Source organism: Bubalus bubalis, chromosome 9, assembly GCF_019923935.1.
Source record: "Bubalus bubalis isolate 160015118507 breed Murrah chromosome 9, NDDB_SH_1, whole genome shotgun sequence".
NCBI lineage: Eukaryota > Metazoa > Chordata > Mammalia > Artiodactyla > Bovidae > Bubalus > Bubalus bubalis.
In genome coordinates this window covers 85,576,293-85,598,030 of record NC_059165.1, presented here as the reverse complement: position 1 = coordinate 85,598,030, position 21,738 = coordinate 85,576,293, and the positions used below count along the sequence as shown (strand labels likewise).

General features: G+C 37.6%; 1 protein-coding gene across 1 annotated transcript in view; it reads left to right on the top strand.

The window, feature by feature from the left end:
• FBN2 (fibrillin 2) overlaps positions 1–21,738 on the top strand; it is a 225,342-nt gene that overhangs the window by 94,214 nt on the left and 109,390 nt on the right. The window contains exon 8 of the mRNA XM_045166621.1: positions 6,899–7,024. Within this exon, the coding sequence (XP_045022556.1) occupies positions 6,899–7,024 (126 nt within the window). The remainder of the gene's footprint in view (positions 1–6,898; positions 7,025–21,738) is intronic.

Sequence of the window (21,738 nt, the reverse complement as noted above, 5' to 3'; positions counted from 1 at the left end):
AAAATAATTATAGATTATTATCAGTTAGGATTTATCCCAGGAATGCAAGTTGGTTCAGCATCTGAAAATCAAGTAATATGATGTAGTAGAATAAAGGATAAAAGCCATATGATCATCTCAGTACATGCAGAGAAAGTATTTGAAAAAAATCTGACACCCTTTCATGATAAAAATGATCAACAAATTTGGAATAGAAGGGAACATTCTTAATCTGAGAAAAGGCATATATAAAAAAACTACAGCTAACATCATACTAACTGGCAAGAGTCAGTATTTCCCTGAAGACCAGAAATAAAACAGATGTTTATTTTCACAACTTCTGTTCAACTTTGTGGTGGAGGTTCTAACTAGGGCAGTTAGGAAAGAAAAGGAAATAAAAAGTATCCAGGTTGGAAAGGAAGAAGTAGAACTATATATTTGCAGATGACATGTGTTTAGCGGATAAAGGATCAACTACAACGAGTAACGTATACACTAAAGTGGAGAAGATATCCTCTAAAAACTCTTAAATTTAATAAATGGTCAGCAAGGTTGTTGTTATAGAATATCAACATATAAAAATGAATTGTACTTCCATACATTAGCAGTGAACATTGTGAAACTGAAACCAAAAATTCACTTATTATAGGATCAAAAGAATAAATGCTCACGAACAAATATAATGAAGTGAAAGACTTGTACACTTAAAACTACAAAACCTTGTTGAAAGATGTTAAAATCTAAATAAAAGGAAAGATATCCCATGTTTGTAGATTGGAAGACTAAATATTAAGATGGCAATATTCCTCAAATTGATATATAGGTATAACACAATTCCTGTCAAAATTCCAACCTTTTTTAAATACACAGTCTAATCCTAAGGTTCATATGGAAATTTATATGCAAATCATTTATCAGATATGGGATATATATATAAAGAACTCATACAACTCAACTATTAAAAAACAAATAACTTTATTTAAAACTGGGCAAGATAATAGAATAAATATTTCTCCAAAGTAGTTACATAAAAGCAATAACCACGTTAAAGTGTGCTCGACATTATTAGTCATTACAGAAATGCAAACCAAAAGTATGATGTGATACCATCGCACATCCTTAAAATAGTAAAGGTAATAATGAGTGTTGGCAAGGATTGTGGAGAAATGGGAATCCTCATACATCGCAAGTAAGAGTGTAAAATATTCCAGCTGCTTTGGAAAGCAATTTGACAGTTCCTTAATAAGTTAACATAGAATTATCATATAACTCAACAATACCACATGAGATTAAATCGTATGTCCACAGAGAAGTAATACTGAAATGTTCATAGTAGCTTTGCTTGTAATAGCCAAAAAATGAAGCTAATTAAAATATTCATCAACTGATGGATGAATACATAAAATGTGGTATATCCATACAGTAGAATATTATTTGCAATTAAAAAGAATGAAGTTCTGATATATCCCACAGCATAGATGAAATTTGAAAACATGATGCTAAGTGAAAGAAGCCAGTCATGAAAGATCCCTTATTTTATGGTTATTTTATATGGAAAATGCCCAGAATAGGCAAGGATATAGAAAGAGCTTATTAATTAATAGTTATAGATCTAGTAGTTATAGATTATCTATTGCCTATGTCTGGAGTGAGGTAGGGAGAGTAACTGCTAAAGGGGTAGAATTACTTTGGAAGGAATGAAATTACTCTAAGATTAAATTGTAGTGATGGTTGTACAATCATGTAAATACCAAAAATTGTTGAATTTTGTACTTTAACTGGATGAATTACCATGCAATTATTATATTTCACTAAAGCTGTTTATAAATATACAGTGAAATTTTGAGTAGAATTGATATGTATCATCCTTTCAGTACCCAATTAACTTTTATTTTATCATTTTGAAAATGCCTTTTGTCCCTGTAAAAGCTTGAAATAGCTTTATTCTATGTAAAATTTAGTGGTAAGCTTTCCTAGTTTGGGGCTACCCTTGTAGCTCAGCTGGTAAAGAATCTGCCTGCGATCAAACCTCGGTTTGATTCCTGGGTCAGAAAGATCCGCTGGAGAAGGGATAGGCTACGCATTCCAGTATTCTTGGGCTTCCCTGGTGGCACAGATGGTAAAGAATCCACTTGCAATGTGGGAGACCTGGGTTTGATCCCTGAATTGGGAAGATCCCCTGAAGAAGGGAAAGGCTACCCAGTCCAGTATTCTGGCCTGGAGAATTCCATGGACTGTAGAGTCCATGGGTCACAAAGAGCCGTACATGACTGAGACTCTTTTCACTTCACTTTCCTAGTTTCAAATAGTATGTTAAATAAAAATTCAATGTATGCATAAGAGAAATAATATTTGCCTTTTTTCTATAATAAAACAAAAATTATATGGAATTAGGCCAGATACATGTGGTTCCTTGGCATGGATGGAAAGAAAATATTGTATAAGCACTTTTTTAAAAACAATTTATTGTTTTATTTGTTCTAAGTTCTCTGTAACATAATTGTTACGTGGATTCTGCTTTTATGTATGACATGTACATATTGGAACTGACAGAATCTCTAGGGCAATGTTCTTAGAATTCAGTGATATCTGAGATCACACTTAGCACTACTTACCAAATTATTCATTATATCTGCTTAGAGTAAGATTTATAGTAAATGTTGTAAATGTTGGTTGACAAATACGAGGTTATGTGGCTTGGCAGTCAGAAATCTGTCAGATGGTTTTGCTTAGATCTAATTTTCTTTAAAAAAAAAAAAAAAAAGAAATCTGTGTTCCATTTAAATTACCAAACACTTTCCAATCCTTCTTTTTCTTTATCCTCCCATGGCACACTTCAAGTCCCCTCCTTTTTGACAAAGTTCTTCCTTACCCTCCTCCCATCATCATACTCTTGTTCTGACCTCTCTGGTCCTTGCTTCCAGTCTCCTGTGCTGGCTTTTCTTCTTTTGACTTTCCCTTGGATGGTGGTGCTTCTCAGAGTTGCCTCCTCAAACTCAATTCTTTTCATATATGTGTCTTCTTTGGAAATCTCATTTATTGCTACAACTTCAAAAACAATCTTCAGACTTGGTGATAAACCACAAGTATACATATTGATGCCTTACTTTTTTACCGAGTTTCAAATTTTTCGCTGCATAGTTGGAGTTTCTGCTTGGTTCTCTCAAACATTTCATATTCAGAGTGTCCCAAACTCAACTGGAGCTCAGAATGTGTTCTTCCCTTGGTCCTGTTTTCTGTTAATAGCACTACCATTAGCTCCGTTCTCAAGCTGTAAGTCTGAGGTACTTATCCAGGGGCAAAGTCCTGCTGAATTCTCCTAGAATCTCTTGAATATGTGTGTTCTCTCACTCACCATAAAGCTGACTTAAGGTTCTCATCATTTATCACTGGGTTATTTATTATTATCTATGTACATTAAACATGAGGACTGTCTTTCTGATATATTGATTTGCTTATGTAATGTTCTTATTTAATTTAAACCTCTTCATAAATACCATAAATTATTTCAGAAAAAAAGCCTAAGTTTTGGGAAGGCTCTCCAGGGTTCAGCATATGGCTAACTAGCAAAGCTTATATTTGTCATTTTCCCAATCATGCTGGTACACTTTCCATTCTTTGACTGTGCTGCACTTTCAGATTTTTGTTACTTTCTATTAGTCTAAGGCTATCTGTATTCTGGGCTTCCCAGGTGGCACATTGGTAAAGAATCCACCTGGAGTGCAGGAGACTCGGGTTCAATCCCTGGGTTGGGAAGATCCCCTGGAGCCGGAAATGGCAACCCACTCTAGTATTCTTGCCTGGAGAATTCCATGGACAGAGGAGCCTGGCAGGCTACAGTCCTGGGATTGCAAAGAGTTGGACATGACTGAGCAACTGAGCAGTCATGCACACCCAAAACTATATTCCACTTGCTACAGTAATTAGTTCAGGACTCTGGGCCTTATGAGCCCATTTTCCTGGCTATAGGAATAATTCAAAAGGGTTAGTATGTGACTCAATTCAGGACATTAGGAGAAAAGGAAAGATTTGCTGAGGGCTCCTGGGGAAAAATTCGCTTCCTCTTAGGAGTGAGCCACTGGAAGAGACAACTTCTCTTACTCTAGATGTCCTAGTCAAAGATCTAGCCTAGAACTGCTCAGCCAGGGAAGACAACATTAAAGATGTGGTCAAAGCCAGAGGAGAACATAAGTGAGTAGATCTATTTTTCATATAGAAATCTTAAGTACTTTACTGAGAGCCTTTTACATATAATTATTTTGAAGCTGATCTTTTAAGATTCTTAATTCTAAAGAAGAAACGTGGAGTTTTTGCAAAATAAAATATTTAGCACAAAACTCACAGATTTAATCTTATTCCGTGTGTTTTTCTGTGTTCCAGGGTTTTTTCTTTCCGCTTGAAAGAAAAGTCAAACGTCTTTCAATTTCTACTCTTTCTGTTGTCAGAAAGCTATTTGGAAGTAGAGCACAAAGAAGTACTTTATTATGAAAGGAAATGCCTGAAAATAAGAGTAAATGCTTAAATGAAAGACTTTAAGGAGCCTAAGTTTTAAGAATTTGGCTTAGTGCTAGGTTCCATAAGTGCCTTGGTTGTCGGCATACCTTTAGACGTAGGAGGATCAGAAAGTAAGTTTTGGTTCTTCACTTTTGTAGTGCTTGCTGCTTTACCATATGCGGTTTGCTTTTTCTGTCTTCCTTATCTAGAAGTGCTTATCAATTTATCTGGTGATCACAGTATAGCTGTTCTAGTTTCCTTTCTCTTCTGAATCTATGTCCAGTTTTATTAAGATGCCCCACACTAAGATAGCAACACAAGATTCAACAGACCCTAGTTTTGCACATATGGTTTTGTTTTGTTGGATTAAATCTGATGGTAACTCTTTCACCACATTATATGTTTGGTCCTCATGTAACCAATTCATGTTAGAATTCTGGACTCTCTAGGGGAATTGATAGATTATGATTTGTACCACTGTGCCTTCAGCGGCTAACTGTTAAGCCTCTAATGAAGATATTATTTTAGAGGCTGTCTGAATCTGGTAATATTTTTGAATTAGAACATTCCAAGAAGACATAGGCATATAGTTATTTCATACTGCTTATAGGCACGAATGACTTGTCAGAATAAATGGTGGGGGAAAAAAGAATGAATAGAGCAATTCAGTTCACTTCAGTTCAGTCGCTTAGTCATGTCCAACTCTTTGCAACCCCAAGGACTAAAGCACGCCAGGCTTCCCTGTCCAACACCAACTCCCAGAGTTTACTCAAACTCATGTCCATTGAGTCAGTGATGCCATCCAACCATCTCATCCTCTGTCATCCCCTTCTCCTCCCACCTTCAGTCTTTCCTAGCATCAGGGCCTTTTCAAATGAGTCAGCTCTTTGCATCAGGTGGGCAAAGTATTGGAGTTTCAGCTTCAACATCAGTCCTTCCAATGAATATTCAGGACTGATGTCCTTTAGGATGGACTGGTTGGATCACATAGAGCAATAGAGGAAAGAAATTTAAGGCATTATCAATCATTTTTAAATTGTGGGGTTTGAAATTTATTCCCTTGTATTTATAATTAGAATATAATTTTTCTGTGCTTTTTATCAATGCACTTAAACATATATATGTGTGTATATAAGTGTATATATATACACATACGTATATGGGACTTCCGCCTTGGCTCAGCAGTAAAAGAATGTGCTTGCAATGCAGGAGATGCAGGAGATACGCAGGTTCAGTCCCTGGGTGGGGAAGATCTCCTGGAGGAGGGCATGGCAACCCACTCCAGTATTCTTGCCTGGAGAATCACATGTATGGAAGAGGCTGGTAGGCTATAGTCCATGGGGTCACAAAGAATCAGACTCGACTGAAGCAACTGAGTATACATACATATATATATTTATATATATGCTTGTGTATATATTATACATCTTTTAAAAAACTGAAAGCTCAGGTTTACTTTTTGGTAATCATCTAGGCTTATGGCTTTTATAATTGTTCCCTGTATTCACTTGGTCTTTGCTAGCTCTGTTGCTTAGAGAGGACAGCTAATTCCCAGGCATCTCTGACTGGATTCTCTTCATACTGGCTCATTTCCTTTTCAATATATTAGCAAGTCGCTCCCAGTGTACCTAATTGTAGCTTTGTTTGACTTTCCACCTCTCTCTGCTTATTGAACTAGAAGAAAAGTACATTAACGCTTATATAAATGGCCAGGTTTTCTGGTTTGGGGAAAATTTTAAAGAAAGCAGACCTTTCATTAATGTGAAAGGGAGTGGACTAGTCCCAGCACTGAGTAAGCTGAATGGATAAATTTAGGGAGGCACAATAGGAAAACTGGATAACTCCCAAAGCCACCCACATTTGCCCTTTGCCATTTTACTGTATTATTTTAGGTTTGAAGTTAATTCCCAGAATGCCAGATATACCCATATTCAGATGTAAGTACAAAAACATATCCTGAAGCCAAATAGAAAAAAAAAAAAAGGTGTTTGCCACCCTCCATTGGTTCAGATAATTAATGTGAAAATTAGCTATAAAATTTTAAATGTACTTATTTCATATTTAAAAATGTAATCCTTGCATATGTGTGTGTTTTTTTTAAGTCTCTAGTAGGATAAGTCCCTAAATGATGTAGAATGGAAACTAAAACATTTACATCTTTACTTATTTCCAATTTAAATTGCATTTGAGGAGGAAAAAGAGGATATGGAGTTTTGCTTTCATTGGCCTTGTTTTCCTGCCATGGGAGTTTACTTTCATCTCAGTTCCCATAGATAGTGTGAGAAATTCTTTAGGGCCTGAAACAAGAGTATCTTCAAGGTTATACGATCCGACCTAATCAACCATCAGTGCTCTCATACACTTTTTTTAAAAGCTATTTAATGAAAGCCTTTCTCAGTCATCTTCTCCTTCTTTCCCTGATTAGACATTGACGAGTGCAGCATCATTCCTGGGATATGTGAAACTGGCGAATGTTCCAACACCGTGGGAAGCTATTTTTGTGTTTGTCCACGTGGATATGTAACCTCAACAGATGGTTCTCGGTGCATTGGTAAGCCTCCGGGTTTTGAGGGCACAATACACTGCTTCTTTCTAATGACACAACAGCCCAAGCAGGTATAGAGATGGCAACAATTATAAAACCTTTGGGAAAGTGGCTGAAAGAGTTGTTTATGGTACCGCTATCAAGGGATTGATCAGCCAGGTGCTCATGTCACAAACTTCAGTATCAGAAGCCATTTGGGTTTGCTTTATGTTGTCAGAGTCATTTCTGAAATGAAGAAAGATTTCCTCAAGACATTGCTGAATGTTACAGATACAAAGGCCCGAGAAAGATTTTTTAAAATCTGCTTTGGGAGACAAAGTGTAGTAATTAACAGTTCTTTCATTGTTATGAATCATGAATGTAGTCAGTGTCTTATTTACTTAGCATATGTTTATTCTAGTTCAGTTCAGTTCAGTTCAGTCGCTCAATCGTGTCCAACTCTTTTCGACCCCATGAATCGCAGCACGCCGGGCCTCCCTGTCCATCACCAACTCCCGGAGTTCACTCAGACTCACGTCCATCGAGTCAGTGATGCCATCCAGCCATCTCATCCTCTGTCGTCCCCTTCTCCTCCTGCCCCCAATCCCTTACAGTATCAGAGTCTTTTCCAATGAATCAACTCTTCACATGAGGTGGCCAAAGTACTGGAGTTTCAGCTTTAGCATCATTCTTTCCAAAGAAATCCCAGGGCTGATCTCCTTCAGAATGAACTGGTTGGATCTCCTTGCAGTCCAAAGGACTCTCAAGAGTCTTCTCCAACACCACAGTTCAAAAGCATCAATTCTTCGGCACTGAGCTTTCTTCACAGCCCAACTCTCACATCCATACATGACTACTGGAAAAACCAAAGCCTTGACTAGACGGACCTTTGTTGGCAAAGTAATGTCTCTGCTTTTGAATATGCTATCTAGATTGGTCATAACTTTTCCTTCCAAGGAGTAAGTGTCTTTTAATTTCATGACTGCAATCACCATCTGCAGTGATTTTGGAGCCCAGAAAAATAGTCTGACACTGTTTCCACTGTTTCCCCATCTATTTCCCATGAAGTGATGGGACCAGATGCCCTGATCTTTGTTTTCTGAATGTTGAGCTTTAAGCCAACTTTTTCACTCTCCTCTTTCACTTTCATCAAGAGGCTTTTTAGTTCCTCTTCACTTTCTGCGGTAAGGGTGGTGTCATCTGCATATCTGAGGTTTATTGATATTTCTCCCAGCAATCTTGATTCCAGCTTGTGCTTCTTCCAGCCCAGCGTTTCTCATGATGTACTCTACATAGAAGTTAAATAAGCAGGGTGACAATATACAGCCTTGACGTACTCCTTTTCCTATTTGGAACCAGTCTGTTGTTCTATGTCCAGTTCTAACTGTTGCTTCCTGACCTGTATATAGGTTTCTCAAGAGGCAGTTAATACAAAAAAGAAATCAGTACCTTTAATTTTGTGTTTTAAGCATATTTTAACTAAAGCCAGATATATTGCATGTTCTCTTTTATTTAGAAAGATAAAACAGTGCTTTCAGTCATGTGTAGGTCATCTATTTTTTAATAAGCTTTAGACTTTAAGATCACTAAAGATTCCTGTAGTACAGGAATTTAATTAAGGAAATCAAACCAGCACCCGAAGACTGTAGTTGCTTGGTTCCCTAGAGGATGACTGTCTGGGCAGTGACCATCTCCTATCCCCATTGGGAGGGTGTGTGAGTCCCTAAGCACCATGGACTTTGTATATCCAAATGATGTACACATGAACTGGATTGATGGGATGGAGGTTACAGAGAGTTTAAGATGTAAGCTAGAGGTCATAGGGTACCAATAAAAAGGCTTGAGTTCACTTGTTGAGATGCCAAACACCGTGCTGTGGCCATCCAACAGCAAAGAGATGAGAGAGAAGATCCTGCCTTCAGAATGCTGTGTTGTTATCATAAACAGTAGTCATGCATAGAAGTCAAGTCAAAGAAGAAACTGTGGCAGCAGTATTAAAACCGAGAGCTGCCAGTTATCAAGCACACACCATTTTTGAGGCCCTGGACATCTACTCCTTACTATCACATAGTGGGAGCACCTTGGGTAAGCTACTGACCTCTCTGTACTTCAGTTCCTTCTAGTAAATATGTGATAAAATATTCCTTATTCCTTATACTTACTATCATTAGGAGGAGGAAGAGGTATAGGAGAATGAGGATGTAATCCTTCTAATAGCCCTGTGTGATAGGCATAATTATTCTGATTTGTAGATGAAGAAATTGAGATTTAGAGAGGTTAAATGACTTATATGATGTTTCAGGGCTGATCCATGGAGCCAGGATTTAAATCCAGGTCTCCATGCATCTGTGTTACTCTGGTTCTGTACTGTCTCCTTAGATACTCTAAGTTAACGGAGAGCCTCTGCCTAGATCTCAAGGCCTCCAGCATGAGTGGTTTCTCTCCCACCACACGGACAGTTGGTTTTGAAAAGATTTGAATGATGATTATTTGTTCTTTACAAATGAATCAGAGTTCTGTCTTACACTTGGTAATACATTATAGATGTTAAGTCTATAAAACTGAGCAAATTAACTGATTTTAGGGTCAGCGTTATCAGTTGGCTCACAGTGTACTAAGTCTGATTCATTTCACATAATTTAACAGAATTGCAAATTAGCAGAACAACCTACACTTGGCTTAATTTTCTTAAACTGTATAGGAAAAGAATGTGCGCGCGCACACACACACACACACACGCAGTCTTCCACTTGAAACAGGCATGAACTCAACCCTATAGGGAAAATGTCAGGTTAGGAGTCATCAATGAACATTCTTGGCTGGATGCCATAAACCCTGACTTTAGGAAACTTATATTCTTGAAATGACCAGAAGAAATGTGCCTGGAGACATAAGTGAGGTTATTACTGTGAAGTTCTGAAAATGCCAAATAAGATGCATGTGTTTTATGTGGTAGATGGTGTGGAGTAACTGAAGGCCTTTGAGAATGAATTGTACAACTAGACCAACTAGTGAGAAGGCAGAATTTGCCATAACAAGTGTTTTAGATCAGATTTCTAAGTTACTTCTTTCTCCCTTATTTCTTAAGTTTCTAAGTCCTTTTTTTAGTCACAAACTCCATCATATTGAAATAATCATGATGAAGATCCCCAACAATTTACAGAGGTTGTTTTCTTCAATGTCAGACATTTGGTTTACCATTAAATCATGATGAACTCTTTATCTCTTGCTTCTTATATAAAGTTCTAAGCCTTTACCTGAACTTTCAAAGCCCTTTAGAGCCTGACCCAGCCTGTATTCAGGACTCATCTCTAACCACCTGCCACCTCACACATTACTCTTATTGTGGTACATAATACTGCCCACAGCATTTCCTCTGCCTGAAGCATCTTGACTTCCCCCTACTATGCTCATTAAAACCCAACTCATCCTTTAAATCCCCACTTAGACATCACTGTTTTTACAGCCATCCCTGCTTAACCCACATTTACTTCTTGGACAAAGTCAGTTGGCCCTTCCCATAATATTTTTTACTTTCTTTCATTTCTGGGTTTATCACAGTGTCACAAGTATTTTTGCTCTACTCATTGGCCAGACTGTAAGCACCATTAGGTCCTACCTTATGCAGCTTTTTGTCCTCGGGACCTGATACGGTCCTTTCCATAGAAGTTTGGGCTCAGTAAATCTTTTTCTGAATGAAGAGGCAAACCAGCAAATGAATGAGATGGGATTGAACATAAGAATTTCATTAATATTAATTAATAGCTTCTTTGCATCCTTTGACTGCTGGAGATATGTGATGGCACTGAGTTATGGTCTCCAATGCTCAGAATGTGAGAGAGCTTGCTTGAGCTCCAGGAGCTGTGGCACATGAGTCCCATGCTAACCAGGAGTCTGCACTCATTTCAGTATCAATATCCAGACCGAGAAACAGAGGAAAGCCCCTAAGGAGGGGAGAATGACATTCCAAAATTGCAAAACCAATGTTAAAATTAAGTAAGCAGCTGAAAAATTTTTTGAATTTAACTATGTTTCATTTGGAATAAGTTTATGTTTTCCACATAAGAAAAAAATAAGCCTAAAATTTTAATAGGTAAGAGATCTTTGATTTTGATTTTTTTTAAAATCTGAGTCTGTATTTTGTTAGATGGAATTTATTTATGATTAAATTATATATGTCATAAGTATTTCCATGCTATTTGTTTTGTAACCATATATATGCTAACAATAATGAGCTGGATGCTCTCAAAATTTTTTTCTTGAGCAGGAAACTGCATGTTATCTGCAGCTTTATTCTAAGTGCAGCACATACTGAATGCTGCCCCGATTCCTTAGTTAGTCAAAACACCCTGAATATTTACAACATTATAAGGAAACAATAAGCTTCCTTTTTCTCTATGTGTAAGAAATACCCTCATATGGCAGGACAGTTTAATGGTCATTTAAATTATAAAATGGGATAGTTTTCTCATTTCGTTTTATGCTAAGTGTAAAAATGAAATTCTTAATTTGTTTTTATTTTATGTTTTCCATCAAGTTTTTTAAAATGTCCAGGAAACAGCCCTCCTTTTTAACAAAGATTACTAAGAGATGTCATTTCCAAAAAAAGTAGACCCATACCTAATTTTTTTCTTTTTTTTTGAAAATTTCATGTTCTTTATTATTCAATGAAATTAAGAAATTAATTACAATGTTAAAATGTAATGGAAGAAGACAATGAAGCATTTTTCATAGCACAACTTAATTACCCTTATATCATTTTAATGTTCATGACATTATTAATACTTCATTTCCACGTTGCAGTGGAGGCAAGAAGAGTGACTGGCAGTCAACAATGAGTCCGTGATGATTGACAGGCTCTTTGCAACTCATTTCAACCCCATGGAGCCTACCAGGCTCCTCTGTGGAATTCTCCAGGCAAGAATACTGGAGTGCCATGCCCTTCTCCAGGAGATCTTCCCGACCCAGCGATCTAACCCACATCTCCTGTGTCTTCCTGCATTGCATGTAGATTCTTTACCTTCGGAGCCACCAGGGAAGCCCGATTGACAGGCAGCAGTGAACAGATTCTGTATCCAAGTTAATGTGCCAGCTATCGCTGTGCACACAGAACTAGCAGGGACCCTACATGGGTAATTCAGAAGTGCCAGTCAGCAACAAGCAAAGTTCAGAAAATGGAGAGTAAGCATTTAAAAGTCCTTAAGGTAATGTGACGTTGCCACAATATCCTAGTGGATTTCCTTGAGCTTTACAGACATTTCAGTGCACAATATTGCCATGGAGTATTCTCAAGAAAACATAATGTGAAAAATAAAAATATAAGAGAAAGTTGGAGGCAGTGGGTAATTAATTGCTAAATAATTCCTTAGCCAATAAATGCTGTAAATCCAAAAGAAAGGCCTGACTGTCATAGTTAAAATTCTCTTGAAAGTGAGCACTGATAAGATACAGACCTTGAAAGATGGGTGGGAGCACAGCAATTGGACTGTGCTGAGCAAAGAGAAAGGCCTGAGCAGCACTGCAGATGCTGAAAGTGAGTAGACGTGGGAGGCAGTGGGAAGAGTCGCCTGGGGAGGAGAGCTAAGTAAGAAAGTGGTTGAAGATGGGTTAAGATGAAGATTCTATTGCTGAGGCTCTTAACTGCCTTTCTAAGAAGTTTCAGCTTGATCCTGAGGACTATGAGAGCCCATGAAGAATTGTGAGCAGCACAGAGACAAAAATCAATGGGGGAAATCTCTTTAAGAGAAATGAGGAAGATCTTTAGAGAGTGATATATAGAGTGGTGATCAGGATATGCTGTCCCTGTGCAGCACTCTGTGTGATGATGGATGTTGATTGCCTGCGTTACATGCATGCATGCATTTGCAAATGCTTGAAGGATAACCCCAAACACCTAAATATGTTTAACTAATATCACAGTAATCCAAGTCTATGCCCAACCAATAATGCTTAAGAAGCTGAAGTTGAACAGTTCTGTGAAGACCTACAAGACCTTCTAGAACTAACACCCCCAAAAGATGTCCTTTTCATTATAGGGGACTGGAATGCAAAAGAAGGAAGTCAAGAATTAATTACCTGGAGTAACGGGCAAATTTGGCCTTGGAATACAGAAGGGCAAATGCTAAGAGAGTTTGCCAAGAGAACGCACTAGTCATAGCAAACACTCTCTTCCAACAACACAAGAGAAGACTCTACACATGGACATCAAAAGATGGTCAACACCGAAATCAGATTGATTATATTCTTTGCAGCTAAAGACGGAGAAGCTCTATACAGTCAGCAAAAACAAGACCAGGAGCTGACTGTGGCTCAGACCATGAACTCCTTATTGCCAAATTCAGACTTAAATTGAAGAAAGTAGGAAAAACCACTAGACCATTCAGATATGACCTAAATCACATCCCTTATGATTATACAGTAGAAGTGAGAAATAGATTTAAGGGCCTAGATCTGATAGACAGAGTGCCTGAAGAACTATGGATGCAGATTCGTGACATTGTACAGGAGGCAGTGATCAAAACCATCTCTAAGAAAAAGAAATGCAAAAAGGCAGAATGGTCTGAGGAGTCCTTACAAACAGCTCTGAAAAGAAGAGAAGTGAAAGACAAAGGAGAAAAGGAAAGATATACCCATTTGAATGCAGAGTTCCAAATAGCAAGGAGAGAAAAGAAAGCCTTCCTCAGTGATCAATGCAAAGAAATAGATGAAAACAATAGAATGGGAAAGACTAGAGATACCAAGGGAACTTTTCATGCAAAGATGGGACAATAAAGGACAGAAATGGTATGGACCTAACAGAAGCAGAAGATATTAAGAAGAGGTGACAAGAATACACAGAACTGTGCAAAAAAGATATTCATGATGCAGATAATCATGATGGTGTGATCACTCACCTAGAGCCAGACATTCTGGAATGCGAAGTTAAGTGGGCATTAGGAAGCATCACTACAAACAAAGCTAGTGGAGGTGATGGAATTCCAGTTGAGCTATTCCAAATCCTGAAAGATGATGCTGTGAAAGTGCTGCACTCAATATGCCAGCAAATTTGGAAAACTCAGCAGTGGCCACAGGACTGGAAAAGGTCAGTTTTCATTCTGATCCCAAAGAAAGGCAATGCCAAAGAATCCTCAAACTACCACACAATTGCACTCATCTCACATACTAGTAAAGTAATGCTCAAAATTCTCCATGCCAGGCTTCAGCAATATGTGAACTGTGAACTTCCAGATGTTCAAGCTGTATTTAGAAAAGGCAGAGGAACCAGAGATCAAATTGCCAACATCTGCTGGGTCATGGAAAAAGCAAGGGAGTTCCAGAAAAATATCTACTTCTGCTTTATTGACTATGCCAAAGCCTTTGACTGTATGGATCACCACAAACTGTGGGAAATTCTTCAAGAGGTGGAAATACCAGACAACTTGACCTGCCTTCTGAGAAATCTGTATGCAGGTCAAGAAACAACAGTTAGAACTGGACATGAAACAACAGACTGGTTCCAAATCAGGAAAGGAGTACGTCAAGGCTGTATATTGTTACCCTGCTTATTTAGCTTCTTTGCATAATACATTATGAGAAATGCTGGACTGGATGAAGTACAAGCTGGAATCAAGATTGCCAGGAGAAATATCAATACCCTAAGATATGCAGATGATACCTCCCTTATGGCAGAAAGCAAAGAAGAACTAAAGAGCCTCTTGATGAAAGTGAAAGAGGAGAGTGAAAAAGTTGGCTTAAAACTCAACATTCAGAAAATTAAGATCATGGCATCTGGTCCCATCACTTCATGGGAAATAGATGGGGAAACAGTGCAAACAGTGAGAACTTTATTTTTTTCTGGCTCCAAAATCACTGTAGATGGTGACTGCAGTCATGAAATTAAAAGATGCTTGCTCTTGGCTATGACAGCTTATTCAAAAGCAGAGACATTTCTTTGCCAACAAAGGTCCGGCTAGTCAAGGCTATGGTTTTTCCAGTAGTCATGTATGGATGTGAGAGTTGGACTCTATAAAGAAAGCTGAGTGCCGAAGAATAAATGCTTTTGAACTGTGGTGTTGTAGAAGACTCTTGAGAATCCTCTGGACATCAAGATCCAACCAGTCCATCCTAAAGGAAATCAGTCCTGAATATTCATTGGAAGGACTGATGTTGAAGCCGAAACTCCAATACTTTTTGAAAGTATTTGAAAAGACCCTGATGCTGGGAAAGATTGAAGGTAGGAAGAGAAGGGGTTGACAGAGAATGAGATGGTTGGAAGGCATCACTGACTTAATGAACATGCATTTGAGTAAACTCTGGGAGTTGGTGATGGACAGGGAGGCCTGGTGTGCTGCAGTCCATGGTGTTGCAAAGAGTTTGACACGACTGAGTGGCTAAAATGAACTGAAAAGGGGTAGAGGAGACAGGGATGAAACCATACACTATATAGCATTTTAGTTTTAATCAGAAAAATCATATAAAAGTGACTGGTCAGTCAGGGGGCATAGTTTTAATTAAGAAAGAATGTCCTTGAAAGAGAAAGTTAGGTGATGAGGAAGAAAAATTCCACTGCTTAAAGGAAGAAGTAAACCAAGGAGCCACAGTGGTTCTTTCTCATTCATTCTTCCTAGTTCTAGTTAGTCGTGTATGATGGCAACATGAAAGCAACATGCAAGTATTTTAGAAATAGCAAGAATCTGCAGAATTAGTCAAATGGAACTCAGGTTGACGCCAGACCCTCAGAGAAGCAAGTGCAGGCCTGCAGAATCAGGGGATGAAGTCTGAGGCCATGATTTTTTTTATCTATTGAACACATACTATCACTAGTCTTCTGACTTGAGCTCACCTCATCATGGCTTTCTGGTTGACCCCTTCATTTTTAACGAGCTAAGCTCATTCAACAAGAGATGTATTTTTTCAAGGTACAACCTCCCCCATCTTTTACCAAGTTTTCATCACATTGTATAACTAACTGTTAGTTCTTTTAAATCAAGTTTACACTAAATGTCAAGCCATGAAACAAACTCTGATAAGAGTACCATTATTTTGTTTCAAGGTAGATTTATATTTTAATCAGAGAAGATGGATTACTTCCTCTTTCTCAGTGTGGCTTTCAATAAGGCTTGATGTAAACCTTCTTCTGGGAGTATAGCAAGGGTGATAAGAGATTATTAGAGGAATAGACATGTTTTCATTACTTACGACCATATCAGTTCTGCAGTTAAACACATACCAAGCACTAGAAGAATTTGTTCTAATGATGTTATAAACAGGCCTCATCTTTCTTTGCCCCTAATAATTCCATATTTCAAGGGATGGCATGTCTTGACAACTCTTAGTTGTATGGGATGTTCCTTTTTATTCTTCCATATGGCACATTTTCAACAGAGTACTTTCTAAGGACCATGCAGTTCAGAGATACAAACGAAATAACCCACCTCTCAGGCACTGTTTTCCTTTTGTAATGTATTTTTGGAGAGATCTTAACTATGAGATATCACACTACACGGTGTCTGTATCTCATTTTCATGCTTTTGATGCAAAGGATTGAAAGTAGATTGTTTATGTCTCCGATGTTATTGCTATTGTTCAGTTGTTAAGTCATGTCCCATTTTGTGACCCCATGCACTGCAGCATGCAAGGCTTCCCTGTCCTTCACCATCTCCCTGAATTTGCTCAAACTCTTGCCCATTGAGTCAGTGATGCCATCCAATCATCTCATCCTCTATCGCCCCCCTTCTCCTCTTGCCCTCAGTCTTTCCCAGCATCAGGGCCTTTTCCAGCGAGTCAGTTCTTCTCATCACGTGGCCAAAGTGTTGAGCTTCAAATTCAGCATCATCCTTCCAATGATTGTTCGGGTTGATTTCCTTTAGGGTTGACTGGTTTGATCTCCTTGAAGAGACCAATTGTAGAATTTATGAAAATTAGTTATGATTTACTTGCCAGTCCTCTCTGCCTGTCCCTCAGTCCTTTCAACAGTGACATGGTTTCCTCCAGTATATCTTATAGGACTGATGAAAGGTTTTCAAACTACAGGAGTTAATTATAGTTAACTAATTATAGTTAATTAATTATAGTAGTTAATTATGTTTACTGAATTTGAAGACCTCCTCTTTAACATCAAAAATGTTTTCAGATCCAGATAACCCAATATCTTTGAGAAAAATACATAATGAAACAAACTACTGGATATTTAGTAATAATTTTAAATGAATTTGTATTTTACTAGTCAAAGTAGAATATACATTAGTGGAAAATGTAGTAGTGCCTGTATATTACGAGGCATTTTTATTTGCATTGCAGTGTTCAGTGTAAGTACACATTTGTGAACTCTCACAATGTCATTGAAGACTTCCAAATTCTGAGCCTAATACAGATTCCTGTTCAGCTCCTACTCATTTTTTTTTTATTAACATATTACCTTATTTCCAGTATGTTGGTGTATTTGACACATTAGTGGTTTAGAGGTGTCAGGGGCTCCCCTGATTTGAAAATCTTCTATGTGGGCTTGAGTTTTGTGTTTTCTCGTTGGATAGCTATATCTGTTAGATCAAACTTGTTAACTGTTCTGTTCAAATTATTCCTAGAACTACTAGATTTTATCTGCTATGTCTATCTGTTACTTACAGAGTTGTATAAATGTTCCACCTTGGTAGTAGATTTCTCAGTTTCTCCATGTGGCCTTTTAAGTTTTTGCTTTAATGTTTTGATGCTATGTTATAAGGTAATGACTGCTTAAAAGTGTTATATTTTCATAGTGAATTGAACCTTTTTTGATACGTATTGACTGTCTGAAATTTTCTTTCTTTTCCTCTTGATACGTTTCTAAATATTTTCTTTTGATATGTTTTATCTAATGTCTTTTTCCACAGCATTTTGTGAATTGGAGAGGAAGATTTAATTATATGCTATTTGGATATTTTTTCTCTCAATCTTTCTGCTTCCTTTTGTTTTAAATATGTTTCTTTAAACAGCCTGACTCTAAATTTGGGGGGACATGGCTTCAAAATCTTTATCTTGTAAATTGATATTTAAATTCATTTGTGTATTACAGTAACTGATGCATTTGTTTTATTTCTATTATAATCATTTTTTGCTTCTCGTTTATTGTGCTTTTCCTGGACTTTCTCTTTTTTGTTATTTTCTGTTTCTCACTTTCTTTTTTAGATTTATTTTGGCTTTTGTCCTTTCATTCCCTCTTTCCATTCTTCCACAGCCCATTCTTTTTCATCTGTTGTTTAGAAATACATACTTTATTTCTGTGGTTTTAGTGATTATCCTGGCTGCTTGAGGATACATATATAATAACTTAAAGCCTAAAATTGTCTGTATTTTTACCCACCTATAAACAGTAAAAGAACATTAGAATGGTTACACTTTGGTCTCTCCCTTCCAAGGTAAAAAAGTCCAACCAATTTCCACTCCTCATTTGCAACAAATTAATCATTATTATTATTATTGTTTGATATTTTATTACTTGTCCATGTATCTTAACAGTGTTTTCCCTCTTTATTTATTCATATGTTTCAAACCTTCCACTGGAATTGCTTTCCCTTTTACCTAAAACACTCTTCTAAAATTTACTTAGACAAGAACCTTTTTGTAGAAAATTCAGTTTATGTTTTCCTGAAAATGGCCTTAATTTATTTCCCTCTGGAAGATGGTTTTCTGGGGTACAGAATTTTAGGTTGACAGTTATTTTATCACAGCATACAGAAAATAATGTTCTGTTGTGTTCTAGCATCCACTGGTGCTACTAAGAAGTCAGTGATTGATTTAAATATAATTTCTTAGCAGATAATCTATCTTTTTTTTCTAGCTATTTTTAATATCTTCACCTCTTTTCTTTGTTGTTCTGCAGTTTCAGAGTGATGTGGTGCAAACTCTGGATTTCTTTTTAGTTTTCCCACTTTGGATTTATTGGACAACCTAGATCTGAACTTATCTTGCAACATCATTAGAAAGTTGTAAACTAATATCTGTTCACTATGGCCTCTCCCCCTACTGTCTGCTTTTGACACTTTCTAATACTCTTATTAGTCTTATTAGATGTAAATTACCTTTTCACACTCAGCCCCATAGTTCTTAACCTCTTTCCAAGATTTTCCATCTCTTTGACTCTGAACTACACAACCATGATATATTCAGCTACTTTTTCCAGCTCAGGAATTCTCTCTTCATCTATGTGTAGTTAGTTAGTTAAGTTGCTCAGTCATGTCCAACTCTTTGCAACCCCATGGACTGCAGCACACCAGGCTTCCCTGTCCATCACTAACTCCTGGAGCTTACTCAAACTCATGTCCATTAACTGTACTATGTGCAGTACACTGCTTAATATAGTCACTAAGTGTTTTATTTCAGTTATGATTATTTTATTTACAGACATTTCATTGAATGTTTTTAAGTCTGTTCTTTCATTGTTTGCGGACTTGTTTTCTCTGTTCACATTTTTAGTTTTTTAATTGCTTGAATGGATTAAAGGTTATTTAGTTATTAATATATAATGCTGCTGCTGCTAAGTTGCTTCAGTCATGTCTGACTCTGTGTGACCCCATAGACGGTAGCCCACCAGGCTCCCCTGTCCCTGGGATTCTCCAGGCAAGAACACTGGATTGGGTTGCCATTTCCTCCTCCAATGCATGAAAGTGAAAAGTGAAAGTGAAGTCGCTCAGTCGTGTCCGACTCTTAGTGACCCCATGGACGGCAGCCCACCAGGCTCCTCCATCCATGGGATTTTCCAGGCAAGAGTACTGGAGTGGGGTGCCATAATTATCATTAATTAAAAACAATTAATGATTTTTCAAAATTGATCTGACCATTCCAGTATCTGAAACCTGCTATTTATTCAGCTAACTTTTGTTCATTGAGCCTTGTTCCCCTGGCTGTTATTTATTTACCTACTTCTTTAGTTACTTTACTGTTAGCTACTCCTTTTTTCCTGGAACTTTATATGTGGAAATACTTTGAGACCTATGTCAGTATTAAGTCCTCAGTTGTGTTGGTTTTTGTGAGGTACTTTGAATATCCCTACCTGAAGACCTCTTTATATAATACTCCTCCTTTGAAATTTTCAGAACACAAACTTAATATTTTGACAACAGAGCCATCTATGTGAGAAAGAGCTTGTGGTTTCACCTTCTTAGGAAGAGTCTTCCCCCCCCCCACCCCCCCATCTAGCACGAAGGTAGAAACTGGCACATCTCTTAGTTGCTTTTCTCTGCATTAGCCATATAACAAGGATATAGCTGCTTGGGACCCCTGCTTTATGAGGGAGTGTCCTGTTTCATTTTGTATTAGAGAGGTGAATCTGGGCTTTTATCTCTTAGGTTCTGGCCTCTGTAAAACTATCAAGAGTTGAAAACCAGAGTCTCCCGAGTTTACAGAAGCCAAAAAGCTGAAACCTTGGTGTGCACTTAACTTCCAAAGATTCTTGTTTTCACTTCATTTTGAGACTCAGTTTTTCCCCTTTTTCATGTCAGTGAGATGATTTTTTTTAAGTAGTTTTTCATATTTTATCAAGAATGTTTCCATGGGGAGGGATACTCACGGTATCTAATACATCGTTCTGCTGGAAACAGAGCATATATTGCTTTGTTTAATCCTTCCATTAACCCTATTTCATGAATAAGAAGTAGGTAGATATGGTTACAGAATAAAACAATTAACAATATTTTGATGTAAACCTAGGTATCCCAACTCAAGGCCATGACTCTTCTTTTTCTTCCCAAATCTTATGGTTCACCTCCTCCTCAGAGATCCTTGAAGAGACAAATACGTTCAGCATACTGTGTAGCACTGAATGTATTTTGTAACAATGGTTACTGTGAAGAGTTTAGAAGTTCCATATCTTAATTTTCATCCTATTCATGAGGAGTAAATCAAGTAAATTTAAGAATATAATACTTTAGGTTTCTGGAATGAATATTCTAAAAATGACTTTCCTGGATCATTCTTGGGAGTTGAAATCTACCTATGAAATTATTCCCAATGACAAACAGCCTGTCCACACCCAACTGGTGACCCAGCAATCCCACTGCTGGGCATATACACCAAGGAAACCAGAATTGAAAGAGACATGTTGTACCCCAGTGTTCATCACAACACTGTTTATAATAGCCAGGACATGGAAGCCACCTAGATGTTCATCAGCAGACGAATGGATAAGAAAGCTGTGGTACATATACACAATGGAATATTACTCAGCCGTTAAAAAGAATACATTTGAATCAGTTCTAATGAGGTGGATGAAACTGGAGCCTAGTATACAGAGTGAAGTAAGTCAGAAAGAAAAACACCAATACAGTATACTAAAGCATATATATGGAATTTAGAAAGATGGTAATGAAATGACCCTATATGTGAGACAGCGAAGGGGACACAGATGTAAAGAACAGACTTTTGGACTCTCTGGGAGAAGGCGAGGGTGGGATGACTTGAGAGAATAGCATTGAAACATGTATACTATCATATGTGAAACAGATCACCAGTCCAGGTTCGTTCCATGAGACAAGGTGCTCAGGGCTGGTGCAATGGGATGACCCTGAGAGATGGGATGGGGATGGAGGTGGGAGGGGGGTTCAGGATGGGGAACAGATGTACACCCATGGCTGATTCATGTCAATGTATGGCAAAAACCACTACAATATTGTAAAGTAATTAGCCTCCAATTAAAAAAAAAAATTGTGACATTTGTAAAGTGTCTGCAGTGCCTTTAAGTAAGCCTGCATGAGTCGAATTATGTACTTTCTCGGTCATACTGGGTTTCT